Source organism: Ostrea edulis, chromosome 1, assembly GCF_947568905.1.
Source record: "Ostrea edulis chromosome 1, xbOstEdul1.1, whole genome shotgun sequence".
Lineage (NCBI taxonomy): Eukaryota > Metazoa > Mollusca > Bivalvia > Ostreida > Ostreidae > Ostrea > Ostrea edulis.
In genome coordinates, this window is record NC_079164.1 from 104,433,032 (window position 1) to 104,457,138 (window position 24,107).

Here is a 24,107-nt window from a genome sequence, read left to right on the forward strand (position 1 = left end):
CATTACAGGCTGTCACCGTAAAGCTCCGCGTGTTACCACTTTACATTGCCGTTCTTGGCACACTGATTTTGACTGCGGATAACTCCGTTTACCTGATCAGGATATAGAGCTCACGGCGGGTGTGACCGGTCAACAGGGGATGCTTACTCCTTCTAGGCACCTGATCCCACCTCTGGTGTGTCCAGGGGTCCGTGTTTGCCCAACTATCTATTTTGTATTGCTTATAGCAGTTACGAGATTGATCACTGTTCGTTATCTTCACCTTGCATTGCCTAAATATAGACCATCTTAATACATAATCCACCTACGTGTTCTTATGCTTCTTTCGATGTTTTCAACTGTAGTTTAGCTGGGCATGCAATTACCGATGATGTCGACATATCCGAAAATAAGGATCTGAAATCACTTATTCGAACAGATCCCAAATTTAGAAAACTGTCTTTGAATTCGCGACAGAACTCTCTACTATAAATTCTTTCGAAAAGTATGCCAGATGATGGGTTAAATATGAGGTAAATATGTACCCCTCGATATACCAGAGGAGGGATGAGTTGCCTAGGAGGAGTAAGCATCTCCTATATGTTTATAAAGTAAATCAGTGAGCCCTATATTTCGATCAGGTAAAAGGGGTTATCCGTAGTCAATATCAGTGTGCCAAGAACGGTCTAACAATCGGCATAAAACACGTAAGACAACATTCGACACAATGACTGCTTGTATTGGCAAACTAGATCGTTATAACAACCTTATAATTTGCGAAATGCTGACTTTTAAACAGTTCCATCGTCAAACGCTCAGTGTTAGGTGTGAACGACACGGGTCCTCGGAGATGACCTTAAAAACGGATGTCCCGTGTCCCTGTAGGTGTGGCATGCTAAAGAACCCACACTGCTCAATGGCCATAGGCGCCGAGCAAAGGCCTAAATTTGAAGCCCTTCACCGGTCTTTGGTGACGTCTCCATATAAGTGAAAAATTCTCGAGAGAGACGTTAAACAAGATACAATCAATCATTTAAAACTGATCATTCGTTGAACACGCTCTTGCGGAAAAAGGTCACGTGACGTCGCTCAGGTTGGACGTGTTCAACATAGCCTCGTCGATCTGATCAAAATTGTGCATTGCAGTTGGATTTAGACATCTTATTTCGAGATATTCATTTCCTACAAGACTGTAAGTGTGCTGTTTCACCCTGTAGGGTTTTTTTTGTGTGTGTGTGTTTGATTTGACACTTTATGTGCATTCGCTCCTTGTATATGTAGACATGAAAACAGTTCAGTCCCTGGTCACGTATAGTGAGCACGGTCAACTTTACCGTACATAGCGAGCGTTTTGATGTGTTCAACAAAGTAGACGTTGCTATTTTGTCTTCTGTTTTAAAAAAAACCTCTCCAACATGACAACCAACAATGAAATGATAAAACCTGTGTACTTTCGTAATTCTGACATTACAAACAATGGAAAACCGGTATCTGACTATGAGTTGCTACAATCCATACTTCGGTGTACTGACGAAATAAAATGTTTACAAAAGGATAGAGGACTTTGGAGAATCTACATCAACACACAAGTCAGTAGAAACAAGCTTTTATCTGAGGGTTTTGAATTCCGCAGTCTTTGTGTCAATGTCTATGATACCAATCCTTTCTCCTCTGGCGCCAAGACTCCATCTGATGAAGTAATTCGCATCACTGTGAAAGGTGTACCATTATCAGTAGATGATCAGGAGATGATCAAAATGTTAGAACAACATAAAGTCAACCTGACAAGCCCTATAAAACATGAAAACATCAGGCATCCTGTCACCAGAAAAATGACTAGCGTTATGAACGGAAACAGGTTTGTGTGTGCAAAACCTTTCAAAGACGGCACATACCTACCTAGACAGAACACATGTGCAGGTATTAGATGCCAGATATACCACAGAGGACAACCCTCAAACAAACGAGAGCCTAAGTGCACCAATTGTTGGGGAAAGCATTGGCTGTTTCAATGTTCCGAAAACAGAAGGTGTAAAATATGCCTGCAAGAAGACCATGAGCCAGGTTCTCAACTATGCAGCGAATACGTGGATGACCAAGAGGAAGTGGTTTCATTCTCAGGAGCAAATAATCCTCTTTCTAACTTCTACCCTTGTTCAATATATGTCTTCGGCATTGCGCATTCATCTGCTGAACATGCATTTCAATACGTCAAAGCGCTGCGCTGTGGCGACATTGAAAACGCTCAACTCATACGTGATTCCCCAACAGCTCTGAATGCCAAAAAAATAGGAAAAGGTATCCAAACAAATGATGATTTCCATGGAAAAACAAATCGAAATACTGGAAGAAATTGTAAATGCAAAATATGATCAAGTTGATGATTTTCGATCCATCCTAGAAAGTTATGATACCGACACAATTTTTGCAGAGAGCACATATGATGAATTCTGGGGTACTGGACTTGACAGAGAAGGAACTGATCACACCAACCATCTAAAGTGGCCAGGAAAAAACCAGATGGGCAACATTCTTATAAATATTAACAAAGCAAAAAAACAATCACATCACTCTCGATCTCAATCGGTTACCAGAACCCCCCAGTCAACGACACAGATGAACATCACAAAAATGTTAACCAGTGTCCATAATCCAGAAAAGAAAACAAACAATAAAAAACCTCAAAGCCAGGCTTCTCGCTCTCCTCCGACTCATCGGACATCACGTAATTCTGCAAGAAATGCCAGACAAAATTGCGATTCAAGACAGCAAAGTCGCGATGGACAAAGCAGACAAAGCCGACGAGACCTCCACTCCAACGACAAAGGGTAAAGTGTACATTACAGGTATAATTATCCCAGATAATTTTGAACCGGATCGTCTAAAGGACTATGTTTTGTATTTACGGAATGATCATTATTTTTTTCTTGTCTTCATGTGAAAAATTTGTATATAACAATGAAAGATTCAAGAAATTCTATTATAATGCATGAACTTATTTGATATCATATCAGTAAATGTCCGAGGTATAAACTCGGACGAAAAAAGAATAAAACTTTATGATTGGTTAAGAGACACTAAAGTTGATATTGCATTTCTACAAGAAACCCATTACATAGAAAAAATGAAACGAAATATAATGCAAGATGGTTTGGAAAATCTTATCACTGTTTCAGCGAATCACAATTTAGTAAAGGAGTATCTATACTATTTAAAAAAGATTTGAATATTGATATACTAGAAAAACATATAACGATAGACGGAAGAAGATTATATTTAAAGGTGAAAATAGATGATGATATTTTTTCTTTGTTAAACATTTATGCACCAAACAACCCCAAAGAGAGATGTATTTTTTTCTCAAAATTGCATAATTTCCTGGATAAGAAAATATCAGAAGAGAGTGTTATAATATGTGGAGATTTCAATTGTAAAATAGAGAATACACAGGATCCAAGTTCTAGAAAACTAAACAAAATACTAACCTCATTAGATATGTTTGATTCATGGAACAGTAAGCACCCGGACTTAAACGGCTATACATGGTGCAATTCAAACGACATTCCTTGTAGCAGAATAGATTATGTGTTTATAAGTAAAAATTTCATATATGATTTAGAAAACATTATCATACGTAAAATTCCAGGTAATGTAGCTAAAAAGAGAATATCGGATCACAGAGTACTAAAACTACTATTTAAAACAAATCATAACGAAAGAGGAAAAGGATACTGGAAATTGAATAACTCTCATCTAAAAGATTTAGAATATAAAATGGGAATTAAAAACCTGATTACTGAAATAAAAAATGGTGACTCAGAACCACAAGATAAATGGGAATTATTCAAATTAAAAGCTCGGGACTTTTCTATTCAATTTGCTAAACAAAAAGGAAAAAATGTAAATGAAAGAATTAGAAATTTAGAAAAAGAAATAAATGATATTGAGGAATCAGACTATCAAAATATTGATATGAATAGAAAAAGAAATATCGAGGCAGAGTTGGACAGTCTATATAACAAGAAATGCCAAGGTGCTTTTATACGATCAAGATCCAAATGGATAACTGAAGGTGAGAAATGTACGAGTTATTTCTTATCTTTAGAAAAAAGTAGACAAAAACAAAGTGTTATAAAAGATTTAAAAATTGATAACAAAGATATTTCAAAAACTAGCGACATAATGTATGCCATGTGCAATTTCTATGAAAACTTATATTCTTCCCAAAACATATCGGATGACGAAATTGATGACTACTTACAATCTGTTGAACTAGAAAATGAAATGAGTGATAATGACATACAATTATGTGAAGAATTTCCATCACTTGAAGAATGCACAGAAGCTGTTAATAATTTAAAACTAAATAAATCTCCTGGTTTAGATGGCTTAACAAATGAATTTTACCAGTGCTTCTGGAAGTATATCAAAGATTTATTCTATGACACACTAAAACATATCTACAAAAATAATCAACTAAGCTATGCACAGAGATTAGCTGTAATTTCTCTAATCTTTAAAAAAGGAGATACAAAAGATTTGAAAAACTATAGACCAATAAGTTTAACAAACACTGATTATAAAATTATAGCATTTATATTTGCAAAAAGACTTCAAAAGGTGTTAGATAATCTGATAAATAAAAACCAGTCCGCATATATCAAAGGTCGATATATTGGAGAGAATGCTAGACTAATTCTAGACATTTTAGAATACTGCGAAGAATCAGCTGATGAAGGAATTTTGCTATTTGTAGATTTTGAAAAAGCTTTTGACTCTGTCGAATGGAATTTCATGTTCAAAACATTAACAAAATTCAAATTTAAAGAAAATTTTCTAAAATGGATTAAAATATTGTATACAAACCCAATATTTAGGTTAAAAAATAATGGTTGGATATCTAAAACCTGCAACATGAAACGAGGGATACGACAGGGATGTCCAATTTCTGCGATATTATACCTATTTGTAGCTGGAATCCTGGTTCTGAAACTGAAACAGAATAAACAAATATTTGGAATAAAAACCTCTCACTTTGATGAGGAAATAAAACATGCTCACCATGCAGATGATCTCACTTTATTTTTAAAAAATATTAATTCAATGAAAGAAGCTTTGAAAGAATTGAAAATATTCTGTAAAAATGCAGGATCTAAAGTGAATATTAATAAAACAGAATGCATATTAACTGGTACTTTAAAAGACACAACAAATGAAATGTTTGGTATAAAAGTAAACACTGAGTCTTTAAAATGTTTAGGAATATACTTAGGAAATAATAAGAAAGAATGTTACCGCAAAAACTGGATAGATAAATGTGAAAACATGGAAAAACTCTTTGAAACATGGAAAAAAAGAAAATTAACAATCTTTGGAAAGAACGAAATCATAAATACTTTAGGTACTAGCAAATTTATTTACATAGCATCTGTATTACCAATTCCAGGAACTGATATTTTAAAACGAATAAACAAAAGCATTTTTAACTTTCTTTGGAGTAAAAAAGACAGAATAAAAAGAAAAACCATAATAGGTCCAGTAAATGAAGGAGGAATAGGTGTTATTGATATAATCCTTAAATTTCAAGCACTTAAAGCTGCATGGGTATCAAGACTTATCAAAAATGATAATCAAAATACTATTAAAAAGCATATAGAAAACATACTCATAAGTCAAAATACAGATATTGAATATGTCATTAAAATGAATTCTATAGATATTAGAGATTTTAATACATTTGGCAATCTGCCAATGTTTTACAAAGAAGTATTCATCTACTTTAATAAATGCAAAAAATTAAAACCGTTAAGTACAATGAACATATCAGAAATACTCCAAGAGCCCATATGGTATAACAGATATTTTACGTACATGGGAAGACCGATATTCTTCACGAATTGGGTGAAAAGCGGGATAAAATACGTGAAAGATCTATTTATAGAGAATGAATTCAAAACAATCAATGATATAAAAAGTACATTAAGTTGTAAAGCTAACTATATATGTGAATATAAGGTTGTTAAATCAGTCTTCAAAAATCTAATTGAAAAACTAAAAAATCAGGCAAAGTTTGTTAACATAAAAAATAAAAGAACATTCTTATTTCATAAAAACGAGTATCATATTTTAGAAAATATAAAATGTAAAATCTTTTATGAAATTTTATTAAAAAGTAAATTTATATATCCCCTGTATCAAAAAAAATTCCAAACTGAATATGAAATAAACCAAGAAGATTGGAAACAGATATATATTCAAAAAATCAAAATTTCATTAGACAAAAATATTGCAGAATTTAATTATAAACTATTAAATAATACACTTTGCTGCAAGCAAATGCTGAGCAAGTGGAAGAAAGAGCAAAATGGAAATTGTTTTTTATGTGATATGACTGAAAATATTGAACACCTGATTTTCAAATGTAAAAATGTACAAAACATTTGGAAAATTGTAAGTCTCACCACAAAAGTTAACATCAGATGGAAAGATATATTGATTGGATTTCATCATGAAAATAACAGAAAGGTACAATTGTTAAACAATATCATATCTTTTGTTGCTCTCAAAATATATAAATATAAGATGTTCTGTAGACTAGAAAATGTGGATGAACAGGAATACAATATTCAGAACCATATCAAACAAAAAGTTTTATTTTGGTATAAAATTTTGAAATACTGTAAATGTAATCTAAATATGGATGTTATAGAAAAACTAGGTAATGTTTTGTGACATGTATGTATATGTGTGTGTATATGTGTGTATGTATATGTGTACATACTGTCATCACATTGTATATTTTTATAATACACACTATGAACTTATTCATAGTAACAAGGTTTATTTTTTTGTGTGATTGAAATCAATATTATAAATGTATTTAATAAACCGCTACTTCCGGGAGTAACCTGTCTCCCAGCTAGGCTGCCTAAGGGTCATCTATGGACTCTTTAAGTTGGCGTGTGTGGACCTTTAAGGCAGCATGAGCGGTATATTAACTCTTCAGTCTATTTATATAACATTATTTTTATGAATCAAATCTTAAATCATTTCATCTATAGTGATGTTCTTTTTTCTTTAAAAAAAATGTATAATATTTTGTTTTGTTTGTCCAAACAAATATCATAATTGATACACATAATAATTTTTTAAATATACATTATAATACGCTAGACAGATAAATATACTTAAGCTTGTACATTATAAAATAGAATTTATAGAATGTGCCCTGCGTGGCACAGTAGGAAATGTCTTGTTAAATTTTGAGGGAGCTTAGCCAGGGCCCCATCCCTGACAGCTGCCCTATAGTGTACTTTATTATTACTATCATTATTGTTATAGAATAGGTTCTGGGAAATAAAATATATATATATTTAAAACACAAAAAAAAAAACAAAAAAACACGCTCTTGCGTATCGTATCAGTTGAGAGATATAAAACACCATGGAATATTGCTTCATAAATATGGGAAGTTAACGATGGAGAAGCAGAAATCATCCCATTTATCATAAAGTTGAGTTGTTAGATTGCTAATTTAAACTTCATTTACGTAGAATGAGTGTTGTTGAATAAAGACATTTTCTAAGTGACTGATCACAAGATATGAACATTTTTCCTTGTTCAATTTTTATACGCCTATGGTGAGATGAGACGCATTATATAATGGCGCTGTGCGCCCGTCCGGATTCACGTGTTCCGGACTGATTTCTGTATCTATGCATGACATTGTATGGTGTTGACTATTTGTTCCATTTTTATGGGAAAAGCAGATGTCTATGTCAAAAAGCATAGTTTTAATTTATTATGTGGAATGGTCGTTTAAAGTGTTCAAAAGTCATACATGTACGTTTTAAAATAAGAAGGTCCTCACTTGAAAACTGGGGGAGGAGTTGGACAGACAAATTATGTACCCTTCATAGAATATTAATTTCTAAATAGACTAAGTCCAACAACCTGTAATTTTCTCAAAAATTGCAGAAAATCAAAATCCATCCCACATGCACATTTTCAATACCCATACAAACACTCCACAAAATAAGAAGGCCCTCACTTGAAAACTGTGGGAGGAGTAGGGTGGACAAATTATGTACCCTCCATATAATAATAATTTCCAAATAAAGGGGCAAAACTCCTGGAAAAAAGGTCGAAATGGATCAAAATTGCAGTATGGTCCAGAGTGACCCACAAAGAAGCTACACAGCAAGTTTCAGCATGATATGTGAAAGGGAAATGAAATTATAAAGAGAAACCCCGAACGGACGGACGTACAGACATCGCTGTACCATAATACGTCCCGTCTAAAGACGGGCGTATAAAAAAAAAACGACCAAAAAAACAACAACAACCAGTTAAATGCACGATAAGGTTGCTGAGGCATATCTGCCTGTCCGATAAGGAAAGTATCAACAGAAAGAACACGTGTTTCATGAAACCTCTCGCTCAGGTATCTACTTCTTTCCTCTGAACTGGGTTCTAGATTTTACATTGTGACACGCCATTCTCATGTTATTAAGCAGGGCTGAGGCGTCACTAACAACGATTAGTAACACAAGACTCGCCAGCAGAGTTCCTCCAAGCACGCTCCCGACTACTTTAGCCGATGCTCGGTCATCTGTTGCACTGGTTTTCCTTCGTTGAGCTTTGGATGTTTCATTGACTTTAATAGAAAGTTCAGACTTTAATTTCCTTACACTTGCTTCTATTGCTTTTGTGTCGTTTGGATGGATGTATACACTAGCCTTGCATTTACACTGACATTCTGAAATACAGAACAAATACTTATGATAATTTTAGAATGAATTCATTACCTTCCATTGGCGAGAAAAGACGTTTTAAAGTGTATGTTAAAGTAAGGTTTGCAACATCAGGGAGATAACTCGATATACCTCAGTGCACATAGCCCTTTTTGACGTCACAATGAAAAAATGCGTCACGACATAATTGTATCGTGGGAAAACGTCATAATATTTACTTGTTATTTACTACACGGGCAATTTTTTTTTTTACAGGCAATTTTTTTTTTTTACAAAGTCAATTTTTGAAAGATGAATTCCTACTGAACATACTGTTATGCAACATGTCTTTGTTCGCTACATGTCAAAATTTCGCAAACCTTACCTTGATATATGGATATAGCGAGTAGTAAGATTCAAACAATAGACATCAATATTTTTCTTCTATGTTTTGCTTGCAACTTTCTTAAATTTCAATGTACATCTATGTGTATGAAAACTTGTACCCAAACAGACAGGGCTTCTTCCGCTCCATGTATTAATGCCAATACAACGTCTCGTTAAATCTCCGGATGCATGTTGGAATCCCTCCACACATTGGTAGGTAACCGTGTCGTTGTACATATACCCTGTCGTGTTGTAGGTTGTGTTATCAACGTGCAAGTCTTTGATGTCACACGTGATCTCTGTAAATTACATGCAACAAGTTAAGTAAGGGAATGTAGGTCCCCCGTATTAGGACAGAACAAGTGGATAGAATATCTAAAGGTTTTTTTTTTTCTAGTTTAGATAATCTAATGTTTTTATTATCCTTGGGACTTGTTCTTCTAATCTTTCGAAAAATGTAATTTAATGGGTTTCCATACATTAATAGATATCGAAATGTGCACAGTGATTTTTACGGTGGAAGTTATATTTACTATTGTAACTCAAAATAGTGTCTTATACAAAGGCTGACGGATTATAGTACCTATAATATACTACAAATATTATTCAAGTCGATCATACTTATTCCTGTTTCATTTGTTGTTATGTAATACGGAAGTTCCGAGTTCCCCAAGAGTTATTTCCCTTTGTCGAACTCTTCCGTAAATTATGACGTAAAATATGATGACAGTGGGTACAGTTGCTAATTACTATCGTTGTATTATTTCTTAAAAGTTGATATCCAGAGTTTCTGAGACCATCCTATCTCAGGGAAAAGGCAACTTTAGTGAGTTTATGAGTATTGGATAACAAAATGGCTCAAACAAATATTGTTAATTGCCATCTTTCTTTGATAAAAGCGTCACTCATGTAGAAGAGGAAACGAATAATGATTCAATAGCCAATTTGATGATCTTATTCAAACAGATTATGCTTGATATGGCCAGAATATGCATACCAGTGATTGATATAAACAAAAGTTATGCTTTCATTACATTAATCGTACGTAATCGTTATGTACAATGCCAGTCTACGATATAATGTATAGATTGTGTACCCACCATACATCATAAAATGCGAAAGAGTTCGACAAAGGGAAATAACTTTTGGGTAACTCGGAACTTGCGTATTACATCACTAATTACGGTAAGATTTAAAGATAAAAATTTCCAATTTAGGTATCACGTTGATGTGTTTATCTGTAGATCTTAGTTTTTGCGCTCAATGACATTTTTCAGACGATGCATTGGGGCTAAGTTGACCTCGAAATGAAAACAATCACATGGAATGGAAACTAAATATGCGTTTATTGATAATTGTATGATAAATAGAATCTTATACTTGTGCTTATGGCATAAGAAATTTAAGGTAAAGGCAAGGTTCGGGAAACATTAAAACCCGACAACTCATTTCATAAATGTCATATGCCATAAACATTCGTTGAAGATCCTCTACATATAGGTTAAATGTACTCGTAAAAGTTTCATTTGAAGGAGATTTTTCAATTTACAAGATAGTTCTGAACACAATTGAACAGTTTCTAGTGTTTGTTACATCGTATCATGTTTTAAACATGATAATTATTTTCTACTAAGCGATTTATATGTTAACAAAAACATGGCACAAGGATTTTTCACTCATTTGGAAACGTACCATTGCCGGTGAAGGGCCGTAAAATTTAGGCCTATGCTCGGCGCTTACGGCCTGGCCTGGAGGTTATAAAACTTTTACTGTACTCATACTCAAACTCAGCCATATTTGTTTTGATTACAACTCTGAGCAAGCTCCAAGCATACTCGAAAAATCTTCAGCAAGTACCCCATTTGAGTTCGTAAATAATTCTATAGAAGTTTTATAACCTTCACTTTTGTGTACGAGTACAATTTAGAGCATGGGGGTCGAGTTTGAGTATGAAAACGCGCTCAAAAAAGTTTTATAACCTTCAGGCCAGATCTTTAACGTTCTAAACCTGCTGTAACACGAGGTCAGAGTTTTTGCGGTCTCATCCGAAGGACTGTCTCATTTAGTCGCCTCTTACGACAAATAAGGAACACTTAAGAGTTATTCTAACCCGGATCCCCACGAAGCAAGTATACATTACATCTTAACTCGTAAATGAATAATAACATGCTTCTTACCCATTTCAACTTCAATTGTCATATAGTCAGCTTTCTGGAAATCTGAAAAATTAATAGAAAAATCTACACGAGGAGTATAATAAAAGTATCGTACATGGTACTTAATACGCCCGTGAGAAGGTTACATGGAGTGTTTTTATGTTAAAATGTTTATTTTGTAACATTAATTGGCAAAAGTACCAGGAGTTGTAGTATCAGCCATCATTAAGCTGTGGCATACTATGTTTTGTAATATATGGATAAAGGACGATGAGCAATATATTACATGGTCATTTAAATTCTTATATCTACTCGGGGTAGCTTATTAGTTTGATTGATTACATATTGTTTAACGTTGCGTTCAAGAATTTTTCACTCATAGGGAGTCGTCACCATTACCAGTGACGGGCTGCATAACTTTAGCCTATGGTCGGCGCTTACGGCCATTGAGCAGGGAGGGGTCATTATCGTGCCACACCTGCTGTGACACAGGGCTTCGGTGTTTTGCCGCCCCATTTAATCGCTCTTCACGACAAACAAAGGGTACCGAGAATTTATACTAACCCGGATCCCTACGGATTGATATAAGAGGTGAAGATAACGAACAGTGATCAATCTCATAACTTCTATAAACAATGCAAAATAGAGAGTTGGGCAAACCTGTCATGATTTAAACACTGATCATACGCAGAACAAGCTCTTGCGTATCGAATTAGTTGAGATATATTAATACCATTTGTAGGGGATAATGGAATATTGCCTTACGGCCTTATCGTCCCACACCTGCTGTGACACGGGATCACGGTTTTTGCGGTCTCATCGATCCGAAGGACCGCCCCCATTGTGTCGCCTCTTACGACAAGGAAGTACTGCGGACCTATTTTTAACCTGTTCCCCAGGATATGCATATTCAATTTATTCAACATTATCAAATTTATTTCTCCTCAAAGATTGAAATCTTTAATGTCGTGAAACATAACCACTATTTACAAATTAACCTCATATAGAATTATTTTAAAATGGTCATTTTAAAACCAAAATTTCACTGCCTTAAATTCGGCAAAGCGTGTCCACCACTTTACTCTCTTTTTTGCTATTTCAAGGTAGTTTATCGAAAACGAAAGTAGTTTTTTAAGATTTGATTTCACGGTGATGACCACTCAAGGAAAATTCAATTACACCTTAAAAGTTACAGACTTCATATCAGGTATGAAACAATATTACGGTTGCAAGCAGTAACTATGGAGCAAACGTCTCACTGTTAATTGGCAAAGTTCATTTATATGTAAAGCTAAGCATGGTAATTCAATAGGAATTTACACATTCTTAGATAGGTTCGGATGATACCGCAAAAACCGAGGTCCCGTGTCACAGCAGGTGTGGCACGATAAAGATCCCTCCCTGCTCAAAGGCCATACGCGTCGAGCATAGGCCTAAATTTTGCAGCCCTTTACCGGCAGTGGTGACGTCTCCATATGAGTGAAATATTGTCGAGAGGGATGTTAAGGATGGAGACTTGTCAGCGTTTTTTAACGTAAGTGGGTCTCCATAGTTTGAGTGACGTAAAATTTCTGTTGTTATTTTTGAAGAATAAACAATTATCAAATGATTATATTGAAATAAAAATGGCAAATCTGTACCATTTACAAGCAAAATTCATTAAATTCTTAATGTTTTGACAAACGCAACGAAAACTTAACGACAACGAACGTAACTTTCATGCGAACGTAAACAAACATGGGTAGGCTAAGTCAAGGCGGCGAGGGCGGTTCACGAAGTCTGTAACTGCAAATAAATACAACAATATCGCCGAAGCCCAGCGAAAAAGATGGGATAAAAGTGTCATTCGTTCACAGCATGACTATGCAATCCCCTCCGATAAAGAGAGCACCGTTCCACAATTTCCACACCTGGCAGACGACATTTCAGATGACTGTTATACTGTTGCACACGAAGAAAATGTAAGTAAAATGTACACCATGGACGTGGAATAATATATCTTTAATTATAATCTTCCGTAAGGGTCATTACAACTTAAGTATATATTCTATAAATTCGTTGGCCGACACATGAACATACGTGTGTACATGTATAGGCCTAGCTTACAAGTACGTCATCAGCTGGTCATGACTCTTCACTCACGCACATCAACATGAATTCATGAATTTTCAATATTCAGGTAAAGTGACGTAATTATGTACCAACCAAATTAAACATTGTCAATGAAACAATGGTAATAAAGTGTATTAAATATGCTAACTTTTTCAAAACCCCATTTAGTTACAAAACACCAGTCCAGTGTTTATGTGTTCATAATATTAGAAAGAAAGTATGGTGTCCCAGTCAGGTCTAAAATTAGTAAATCATATATGATGTGGATTTTCCATAAAAAAATCTTAATTGCTTTTATTAATTGGAATGAACCCCATTCCATTTAATAAAAGCAATTAAGATTTGTCAATTAAGATCGTGAACAACAAGAGTCTATCTAAAAATTTGTTATAAAGAAGTGATTGTTTTGAGAATCAATTATAAAAAAAAAATCTTATATTTTTTTTATGAATGTGAAAATGCTTTCATGAAGTGTTTAAATGAATGGTTAGAATGCTTTTCATTTTATGTTAGAATAACAATTCTGTCTATGGTGAGGCCAAATAAAATAATGTGTGGTTCCAGTTACACTTCCTTTAAAAATAGGATAGGTAGGTAGGGATTTTATTTTATTTTTCTTATTTATTTTTTTAATGATAAATTTTAAATGGAAGCTCAATTTCCTTTTACTTTCACTTCTTTGCATGTACCATTTATATATGATGTGATATATATATATATCAAATTGGTAGGGATCCCCCTAGTTTTGACAATTCTTATATATATTTTTCAAATAAAAAATTTAAAATACAGAATTTGAAATCAACAAAAAATAACAGATATTGTTTTCAAGCACTTTCAAGGTCTTGAACCTATCCAATTGTTTTTAAAAAATAAAGGAGGGTGATAACTCATTATATTCAAACAACCTGAAATTTGCACTATTGTTTATGTAAGCACCCTTTAGTTCTAAGTCACTTTCTGTCTAATGTTAGATGGCCTGTAGCCAGTGTGTATAGCTTAGCATTTTAGCTGTATCTATATATTGGCTATGAATGAACTTACAGTCAATATATATATTTATATATAGTGGTATATATTAATACACACCCCCTTCTCATAAAAGAAAATCTTGAAAAATTCTAAGTGTGCATTACATTCAGCAAAATACGGTAACTGATTTTGGAAAGAGTAAAAAAAAAGTTTAGGGTCGGGGGTAAAAACTAGGGATTGTCGTGTAATCGGAACCATACATATTCTTTTATTTGGCCTGAACTGATCAGATGTGTCCAATGTCACTTAGATGTGCACTTGTTTGGATGTGCTATTATTGTAGTAAGGACAATAAGCATTAAGATGCTTATAAGTATTCAATGTTTGATTACAAAGTACAAAAAAAAGAAAAATTATTTGAAAATTGTCTATGCATGCTTAATTATTGAACTGTATTTTCACTAGGTATATGAAAACTCGAGAGTCAATGCACAGTGGAGAACTGGCAGAAGAGTTATTGAACTTGGAGTACTTGCTGAGGGGTTGGCAGGATGTAAAAATGTGGTCTACCACTTCAGTTACACCACTCAATCGGAGTTATTACATATGGTTTATCTGCCTTATTGCAGATACCATGTTCGAACACCAACTGTAAGCATGTGAATAATGTACCAACAGGGAAAAGACATAATAAAATGTGGGATGCCAATCGCAAGCTTGTAGCTGGTAAATATATCAATCAAATTCAGTTTGTGTTTAGAAGTATTGGTAATTAAGAATTAAATAATACAAGAGTAATTATGAATACTAGCTGTTAGATAAACAGGTTGCTATATATACACCCTTTTGACTTTAATTAAGCCATTCAACACACTGGAATAGGATTTGAACAGATTAATGGTATACTAGCAGAACTTAACATTCCACCAATCAGCAAAACATTGATTCAAATTAGACAGGAGGAGGTTGGTCTGGCCACAGGGTCTGTGGCAGAGACATCAATCAAGGAAGCACTTGCAGAGGAAGTAGACAAAACTTCCAAGTAGGTATTTACATGGTTACTATGAACTGTACTCACTGTATTACCAAACAATTTGATTTCATTGTGAGTAATTGAGTTATTACTGGAATAGCTATGAGAAAAATAGGGAAAGTATCTTTAACATTGACCTAATAAATTAATTGGTTTATATATTTTATCAGTGTTGACAACAGAGACAATGCAATTACAGTGAGTGTCGATGGGGCATGGCAAAAGAGGGGAAGTGGAAGGTCGTTTGATAGTTTAACTGGTAAGTATATATCCACTGAGATGAGAATACAGGTATTATCATAATTATACACAATTTTTTTTTTAAATTATGATTTAGGGATTATTACAACATGGCTTACATAAATAATTAGCAATGTTCTTGATATAAAAGGTTGTCATCTTTTTTTTAAAAGGACATTGGTCAATGATAGGAACACAGACAGGAAAGATTGTTGAATTCAGTGTCAGAAATTTGACCTTGAAGCAACAGGATTAGGTTTGTTTCTTTTTACTACCTGTCCAACATCAAAATTGATTAATCAGTTGGGAAAAGAAGTTCTGAAATGAATACATGTACAGTATTATAATTTTGTGTTAATTCATTTTCCAGCAAGAGATTCTCATATTACGCAGTTAGCTGCTGTGTGTGGTGAAGAAAAGTTTTCCACCTATGTCTTTCCGAGAATACCCATCACAACAAAAGCTTCAGAAATTACTGGAATCGAGATTGTTAATGAAAAAATGTTTAGCAAAAATGTAGAAGTGAATCCTTTAAAAATTTCAGCTGGAAATGATGCTTTGCTTAATTTTGTTTCAAAATTTCAAACTAAAGTAATTCTGATTGGTCACAATATCAAATCGTATGATTGTCACCTTCTCTTAAATGCTCTTGAATCTTGTAAAAAACAAAAAAAAAACAAATGATTTTTCTCCATGCATTGCAGTAGACACAAAGATACCTTTTAAAATCTTTGATGGTACATTGAATTGTTATTCTCAGGAAAGTCTTTTTAAACATTTTGTATCATCCAAGTACAATGCTCATGATGCTATAGAAGATGTACTTGCTCTTCAAAAACTGATCAGACATTTAGACATAGATGTGTCAAATTGTTTTATTTTCAAATGCTTCATTTACTTTTTTAAATGCATTAGAAAGCTGCAGATACAGTTCAGAGGTAAGAAAGAATATACCAACTCTGAATCATTTAATCAATGAAAATGTTGTCAGTAAAGGCATGGCAAGCATAATTGCTGGAAGTGGACTTAACTTTAGGTGTCTACAACTTGCTTATAGAAGAGATCCACATGATGGAATACAAAATTTGTTGTCTGAAAAAGTCAGAAATGGTGTTCGGGTGACTAAATCTCAGAAAGTCATTTTTTCTTTAAACATATACTTTGTATCAACATGTGAAATATAGATTGATGATAGTCATTGGACAATTAGTTTGAACATATTTATTGCATTAGACATTGTCCAGGGGTCCGTGTTTGCCCAACTATCTATTTTGTATTGCTTGTAGGAGTTATGAGATTGATCACTGTTCGTTATCTTCACCTTACATTTACATTGGAATTAGGCACAAGTTCTGAAAACTTGATTTGCCCTCTCCCTACAAGTTTATACTTTCAAAATATTATACGTCACAACATCATAGAAATATAATGATGCAATAATGGGAGCATTTACGATCAAAGTATTTATAATACTGTAAGTAGGGCTCTGTATGATGTACATGTAAACAATCACTGTTTGTTAATATTTGTTGGATGTTGATGTAAGATTCTCAACCCTCTCAATACTTTGATTTATTTTTTAGACTGATGCTCTATTTTCAAAACCTGGTTATATTCATATGCGATTTAGAAAGATTAAGCCGTGTTTATTTAGTTCAAGGTTGCTTTGGAAATGGGCATTAATTTTTATCACTCTTTTTTTGCTTGCTGCATATTTTCTAGTTAATTACTATAGGGAAGTGTGTCTAATATGGGAACGAAAGGACATACTATGTTCTGATGTGTAAGTTTATTTTTATGGTGATATGGGCAACATATGATTGCTCTAAAAGGCATTTACACTTGGCTAAAAAAGAAATTCAATTATGACTTATCTGAATCTAACAGTATTTTTTCAGTACATTAAAAAATATTGTTTGTTTGCTGAAATATTTAATCAAACATCACTCAAAGCAATGTATGGATGTCAACAGTATGAAAGTTTATTATATGCTATACTCAATTTTAAATTAACATATGTTCTGTTTTTGAGAGAGAGAGAGAGAGAGATGTGTGTGTGTAGAGAGAGAGTGATCGTTGCAAGAATTGAAAAGTAACTGCAAAAAAATTGTGTGCGAACTACATCGGTATTGATGTACACAGCGGTTATGACATTGTTCTTTGAATTTTGATACCAAATGAAATTTGTCTATTAAATTTCCATTTCAAATGAAAATGACTGAATTTCAGCACAATGTGTTTTTATTCATTAAAATGCATCAAACTAAATTAAAATTCAAAATAAGTTTAAAAAGGTCTGTATGCAAGGTGAAGATAACGAACAGTGATCAATCTCATAACTCCTACAAGCAATACAAAATAGATAGTTGGGCAAACACGGACCCCTGGACACACCAGAGGTAGGATCAGGTGCCTAGGAGTAAGCATCCCCTGTCGACCGGTCACACCCGCCGTTAACACCATATCCTGATCAGGTAAACGGAGTTATCCGCAGTCAAAATCAGTGTGCCAAAAACGGCTTAACAATCGGTATGAAACACATCAGACAGCATTTGACCAAATGCGAAGTCGTATTGACGAACTAGATCGTTATAACGACCATAGAATTTGCGAAATGCTGACTTCAATCGAGACTGTTGAAATCCCTGTACCATCAACTTGTTTGTCAGTAGCTTACCTCGATTTCAAAACTGACTATACCCAGAACAAGCTCTTGCATATCGAATCAGTTGAGATATATAAACACCATATGCAGGTGATAATGGAATATTGCTACATAAATGTGGGAAGTTGACGATGGAGAAGCTGAAATCATCTCGTTTGTCATACAGTTGAGTTGTCAGTTTGCCGTTAATGTCTACTTTCAATACAATATCTAAGTATGAAGCAGAAGTGGACGACTCTGTGGTGTCCTTTATTTCGAGCTCACAGGGATATATCAAATCGACATATGAATGAAAGCTATCATTGTTAATAGACAAAACGTCATCGATATATCTAAAAGTCGAACTGAAGGTCATAGCGAGAGATTTTTTCTTCTCACGTAGAAGTTTTTGAATAAATTCTGCTTCATATGAATATAAAAACAGGTCAGCTAACAAAGGAGCCCAATTCGTGTCCATGGGAATTCCAACAGACTGTTGGAAGACCTGATCACCAAAGACCACGAAGATATTGTCAATGAGGAACTCTAGCATATTTAACATTTAAGAAAAAAAGAGAGAAAATTCGGATTAGATTGCCTGAAAACTCTTGTTTACGAAGGCAGCTAGTTTGTGATTGTTGCTTTAATAAAAATCATATTTTTCAAAACATCATAGCAAATTATGACTGATAATTTGCTTATAACACTAATAAATTTTGATATTGTAAATATAGTGGCTTTAAATGAATGTAAATTTTGAATTTGAAATAAATTTCATCATTTTAAGTAAAATTACTTTCTGAAATGGGTTATGACCTGCAATTTTTTTTTCTTGCGGAATAAACTATAAGGAATTGCCTATCTTTAGGCAAAATTATAGGAATTTGTAAATATATGGTCATTGTTTAATTTTGATAAGAACTTTTATTGTTTGGGCTCAAATTTTTTTTAATTCGACAGAGGAAATTCGAATTAGAATAGGAACAAGTTGGGGGTATATATCATTAAAATTTTCCCTAAAATATACAATTGCCATATCGTACTGCATATTCATACTAAAATATTTGAAAATCAACATCAAGAATTTTGTCTATGAACACTTGTGTAAGGTATGGTTCAATTTTGCAATTTTATCCGGAAAAAATGCTATTTTTAGAACGTGAACTTCCGCTCACTTTGACACAAAATTAAGGCTGATGACCCCATAGTTTCTTCATGTTTTTGAATTAAGTGTATCTTAATACACATTCTGTGAAAAAATGAAAAGTTTTTAAATACGATGAAGTTGACAAGACTCCATCCTTAAACAATATACAATTAATCAATCAATCTTGCATATCTTACCGTCAAATTTTTTCTTTGTCTTCAGATCACTATACCATATGGTTGTGGATGAGACATTGTCAACGGCACATCTGTCCCGTCTTCTAGATTCTATTAGAACTAGCCATCCAGTATCGCCCGAACAACCACCATGCATAGCGGAAATATAGAAACGTCGAATGACATAATTATCCTGTAAACTGAATAATGATACAAAATATTACTGAATATATTAAATGTGAAGATAACGAACAATGATCAATCTCATAACTCCAATAAGAAATACAAAATAGATTGTTGGGCAAATACACCAGAGGTGGGATCAGGTGCCTAGGAGGAGTAGCATCCCCTATCGAACGGTTATATATATTTGGGAAAATATATTTCGTAAATGAAATAAATTAAGCTAACAATCACTCGTTTGCAGTATTATGACACCTGTTTTTCATTGAAAAGTAATTTTTGTTTGATAGGAACATCATTAGATATATATATATATAAGGCCATGCCAATTTGTAATCTAGTTCGTCGGATTCGCCGCTTCTATTTGTAACAAATCCAAATTATAATATTATCAAAAAATAATATCCGCCCGCGTGTTCAAAAATATCCGTAAATATTTTTTTAGTTTTTACAAGAAGAGCACAAATAACCTTGATGTATATGCTGACAAATGACAGAAGCGCGGGCTCTCGAGAAATTTCCTAACAGTGTAATACGGTTAAGTTATTCATGATGTCTATCTTAATATGTACGATACTTCATAACACTGGATTGGAAGTTGTTCCTTATGCTGGAATCGAACTGGAAGCCGATGAAACTTTTGAAGCGCTATTCGATGCCACTATTTAGAGAACATTGACAGCGTATGGTTGATTGTTTGATTATTATATATTAACTGAAGTCTCTCTTGAGAATATTTCTCTCACATGAAGACGTTACCATTGCCGGTGAAGGGCTGCAAAATTTAGGCCTATGCTCAGCGCTTATGGCACTGAGGGATCTTTATCGTGCCGAACCTGCTGTGACAAGGATCTCAGTTTTTGCAGTCCTATCTGAAGGACCGCCCCATTTACTCGCCTCTTACAACAAGCAAGGGGAACTGATCGATGACTATTTTAAACCGGACCGACAGTTAACGACAAATTCACAAAAAGTTTGGTGATGTCATATCAAAATTCAAGAAAATGCTCAAAGCGTGTGCAATGGATATTGCATTTGCAATGAATGTCAAAACTGGATGTGTCCCTAGCAATATGCATATCTCTGAATCGAAAGTTTGTAGAAATGAAACTTAAATAAAATTCTTCAAAAAGACCTTATCAGTTAATATTGCAAAGTACATGTATTAGGTATAAAGAAAATAAGTCTTTGAAACCTGAAATACTTCTTATTTATTGTAAACTATATCAACAAAGTTGAAAAATATTAAGTTTATGTGGTGAACAAATGATATCTGATGATTTTAGATCTTTATTTTTAGGCGCCCGCTTTTTAAAATCACACTTAATTCAATTAAAAATATTTATATTTCTTGTATTCGCTCGCCTCATAATTTTTATCTCCAAAATTAAAAATAATGTCGCCCTCTCGCCTCACTTTTTTTGTTTGAAAATCCGAAGAACTATTTTACAAATTGGTGTGGCCTAAAGCACTTTCCAGGGAAGTCGTTGTGGCCGAGTGGACTTACGCACTGGTTTGACAATCTTGCTAGGCGGTGGGTGCCGTACGTCGCTGGTTCGACCCCTGGCTGGGGCGAAAATTTTCAGTACCTAGTTGTGATTATTTAGTGCTTTATATATTAATTAATTGATTATCACATATATCGTTTAGATCCTAGGGGTAAACGTAAGGTTGGGTGTTATAATTGTATGTTTGTGCTTTATATATATATATATAAATACGGATGTATATTTAATTGCTGTTTTAAAATTTAGAAATTCATTTCAAAATTAAGGATTATCTCCCTCATGCATAGCTCTTATCCTTGGACGAATTTGGCTCCACTTTTTTGGCACGCTGTTTTTGGCTATATTTAGCTCCAAAACTTCATAGTTATTTCGGATTTCAAACATTTCGGTTGAGCATCACTGAAGAGACATTATTTGTCGAAATGAGCATCTGGTGCATCTAAATTGGTACCGAAAAAGTTTTACATATATATATATATATTATTTAGTGCTTTATATATATATATATATATATATAGCACTAAGTTCCAACAACACCCGATACTTAAAAGTGTCGGATCCAAAACATGGATACAAGGTCAAATACAGAAAATTATACAGAGCACTAAAATGAGCAACGACACAAAAACCAGATTGTCAAATTTTCCCTTCTTCAGGACAAACGAAAAGAATTACATACTGTGGCCAATATCAGTAAGGAATAATAACAAAAACTACATATAAATACATCTAGCACTACAACTACACTAATCTACAAACGTATTTACAACGCAGACTACATGTTTTTTGGTTTATAGGCTTGCCAATCCATGTTAAAAGCGGAGCGAATTAGGACATGTCTTATTCGTCCAAAGAGCTGATCCAAAATCAACATTGCTTAACGTCCCTCTCGAGAATATTTCACTAATGTGGAGACGTTACCATTGCCGGTGAATGGCAGTAAAAGTGAGGGCCTGTGCTGGACGCTTACGCCTTTGAGCAGGCAAAGGATCTTTATCGTGCCACAACTGCTGTAACGTGGGACTTCGGTTTTTGCAGTTGGCGTCATATTTTCCAGCGTCATTCGAAACTCATGTCAATAAACAAAATGTTGAAATTAATATTCAGTTATAGATATGGATTGCAATTTTGAGGTAAGAATACTAGAATCAAACAGGTTTAAGTTTTATTTGATGATAAACTTTGAATTTGTTTATTTAGGCCGTTCGATATGTAGGCACCTATCATGTCTTTTTTCTTGAGTGCTTACACATGTTCATGAATGTTTGCTGATTTCATATTTCTGCTTGGAATATATTACAAAACCTCAGGTATATCCATGAAAGAAGTAGTAATATTTGATAACAGGGGAAAAAAATCACAAATGTAACATTTTCAAATTGAAAATTCGTTGAACCAAATCGCAGGTCTATGTGTATTTGTATGTAGTGTATGAAACGGTGGATTCTGAGTATGTCTTCCCGTTCTCTTTGAAATTTCTGCTTCCCATGTTCATAAGCCTTTTGATTTTGCAAAATTCTGACGTGATATTATTGCATAAAATATTTTCCGTTCCATTTTCAATTTCCCGTTTTAGCAACACCCCAAATGTATACAGTTATCTTAGAATTACTGCATATCAATACGAATTTTCAATAATACATGTCTGTATATCTTGCCGAATTGCATTCATATCATATGGTATACTATCTAAATTTTTTCCATTATTGAAAGTACTCGCATCTAAGCAGTCAGAGATAAAATGAGAGGTTAAACGTCTCCCTGCTTTCAACTTTCCTAGATACCTTCTTCTTCAAACAATGCTTGATGCTAACCGATGGACCTCTTAAAACTGTCAGTCAACCCGAAAGTCCATATCAACGGGAAAAATTTTTCATTTATATGTAGTAACTTTCTCAGGGACCTGAAATACCTTTTTTCATTATCTTGATTACAAAGTTCTGTTCTTCAATCTGTTTCGGTTTGTTTCGTTTCGTTTCGCAGTTTACAGGTACCCGGTGTTAAGTTCTGTGAAAGTCACCCGGCAGCACACGCACTTACGGGACGTGACAGCACAAGCAGTTTATACCAAATAGGAAAGCACGATGCTGACACAAAACTACAGCAACATGTGGGAAAGGACATCCAATCACTGACAACATATAGAATACTGAAGTAGATAAAGATAACGATTACTCTCATAACTCATATTGGAGTTTAACGAAGCGGCTGACTTTTACAATTTAAAGGGATCAACTTGGACCGAAATAGATATACAGACTGCTTCAGTAAAAATACCAAACAGACAATTATGTTTATAAATACAGTATTGTAAACTCCTTAGTAATTTTTATTCTTTCTACACCCCACCCACCCACACATACCTTTTGACGACAGCTCTATACTAGACCGAAAAGTCGAAGGGGTAGGCTTGTCCCGATATATTTTTTCATAGCCCCTCCCTCTCATTGAAAAAGAAAAATCCCTTCCTTCTTCCAGCTCTCTTTCGTGTTGAATCTCGAGGTCCAAATGTGAAGACAACCAACACCAGGTACGTTAATTAATATACACAGTAGAATCAACAATGTTTGTTGTAACTCAAAGACTCATGAAAATTGGCCCCCATGAAAATCTATACTTATATATTCTATACATAATCGATATAATCATTTGACATGTCCTTGTCCTTTACAAATGCCGTACCCCGTGGATAACCGGATTAGAATAGGTCCTCAATACCTCTTGCTTGTCGTAAGAGGCGACTAAATAGGGCGGTCCTTCGGATAAGACTGGAAAAACAGAGGCCCCCTTGTCACAACAGGTGTGCCACGATATACAGATCCATCCCTGCTCAAAGGC

At 34.1% G+C, this 24,107-nt stretch overlaps 1 protein-coding gene and 1 pseudogene across 1 annotated transcript; one reads left to right on the top strand and one right to left on the bottom strand.

The window, feature by feature from the left end:
• Positions 1-8,426: 8,426 nt before the first annotated feature.
• On the bottom strand, positions 8,427-11,477 carry LOC130048553 (uncharacterized). The gene is made up of 4 exons (XM_056145420.1): positions 11,456-11,477; positions 11,276-11,317; positions 9,218-9,397; positions 8,427-8,737 (listed from the first exon to the last, which is right to left on the bottom strand). Exons 1-4 carry the CDS (start codon positions 11,475-11,477, stop codon positions 8,427-8,429), a joined length of 555 nt encoding a protein of 184 aa, XP_056001395.1.
• A 1,402-nt stretch (positions 11,478-12,879) lies between these two features.
• LOC130048554 (uncharacterized) lies at positions 12,880-16,840 on the top strand (annotated as a pseudogene).
• The last annotated feature ends 7,267 nt before the right edge of the window (positions 16,841-24,107 follow it).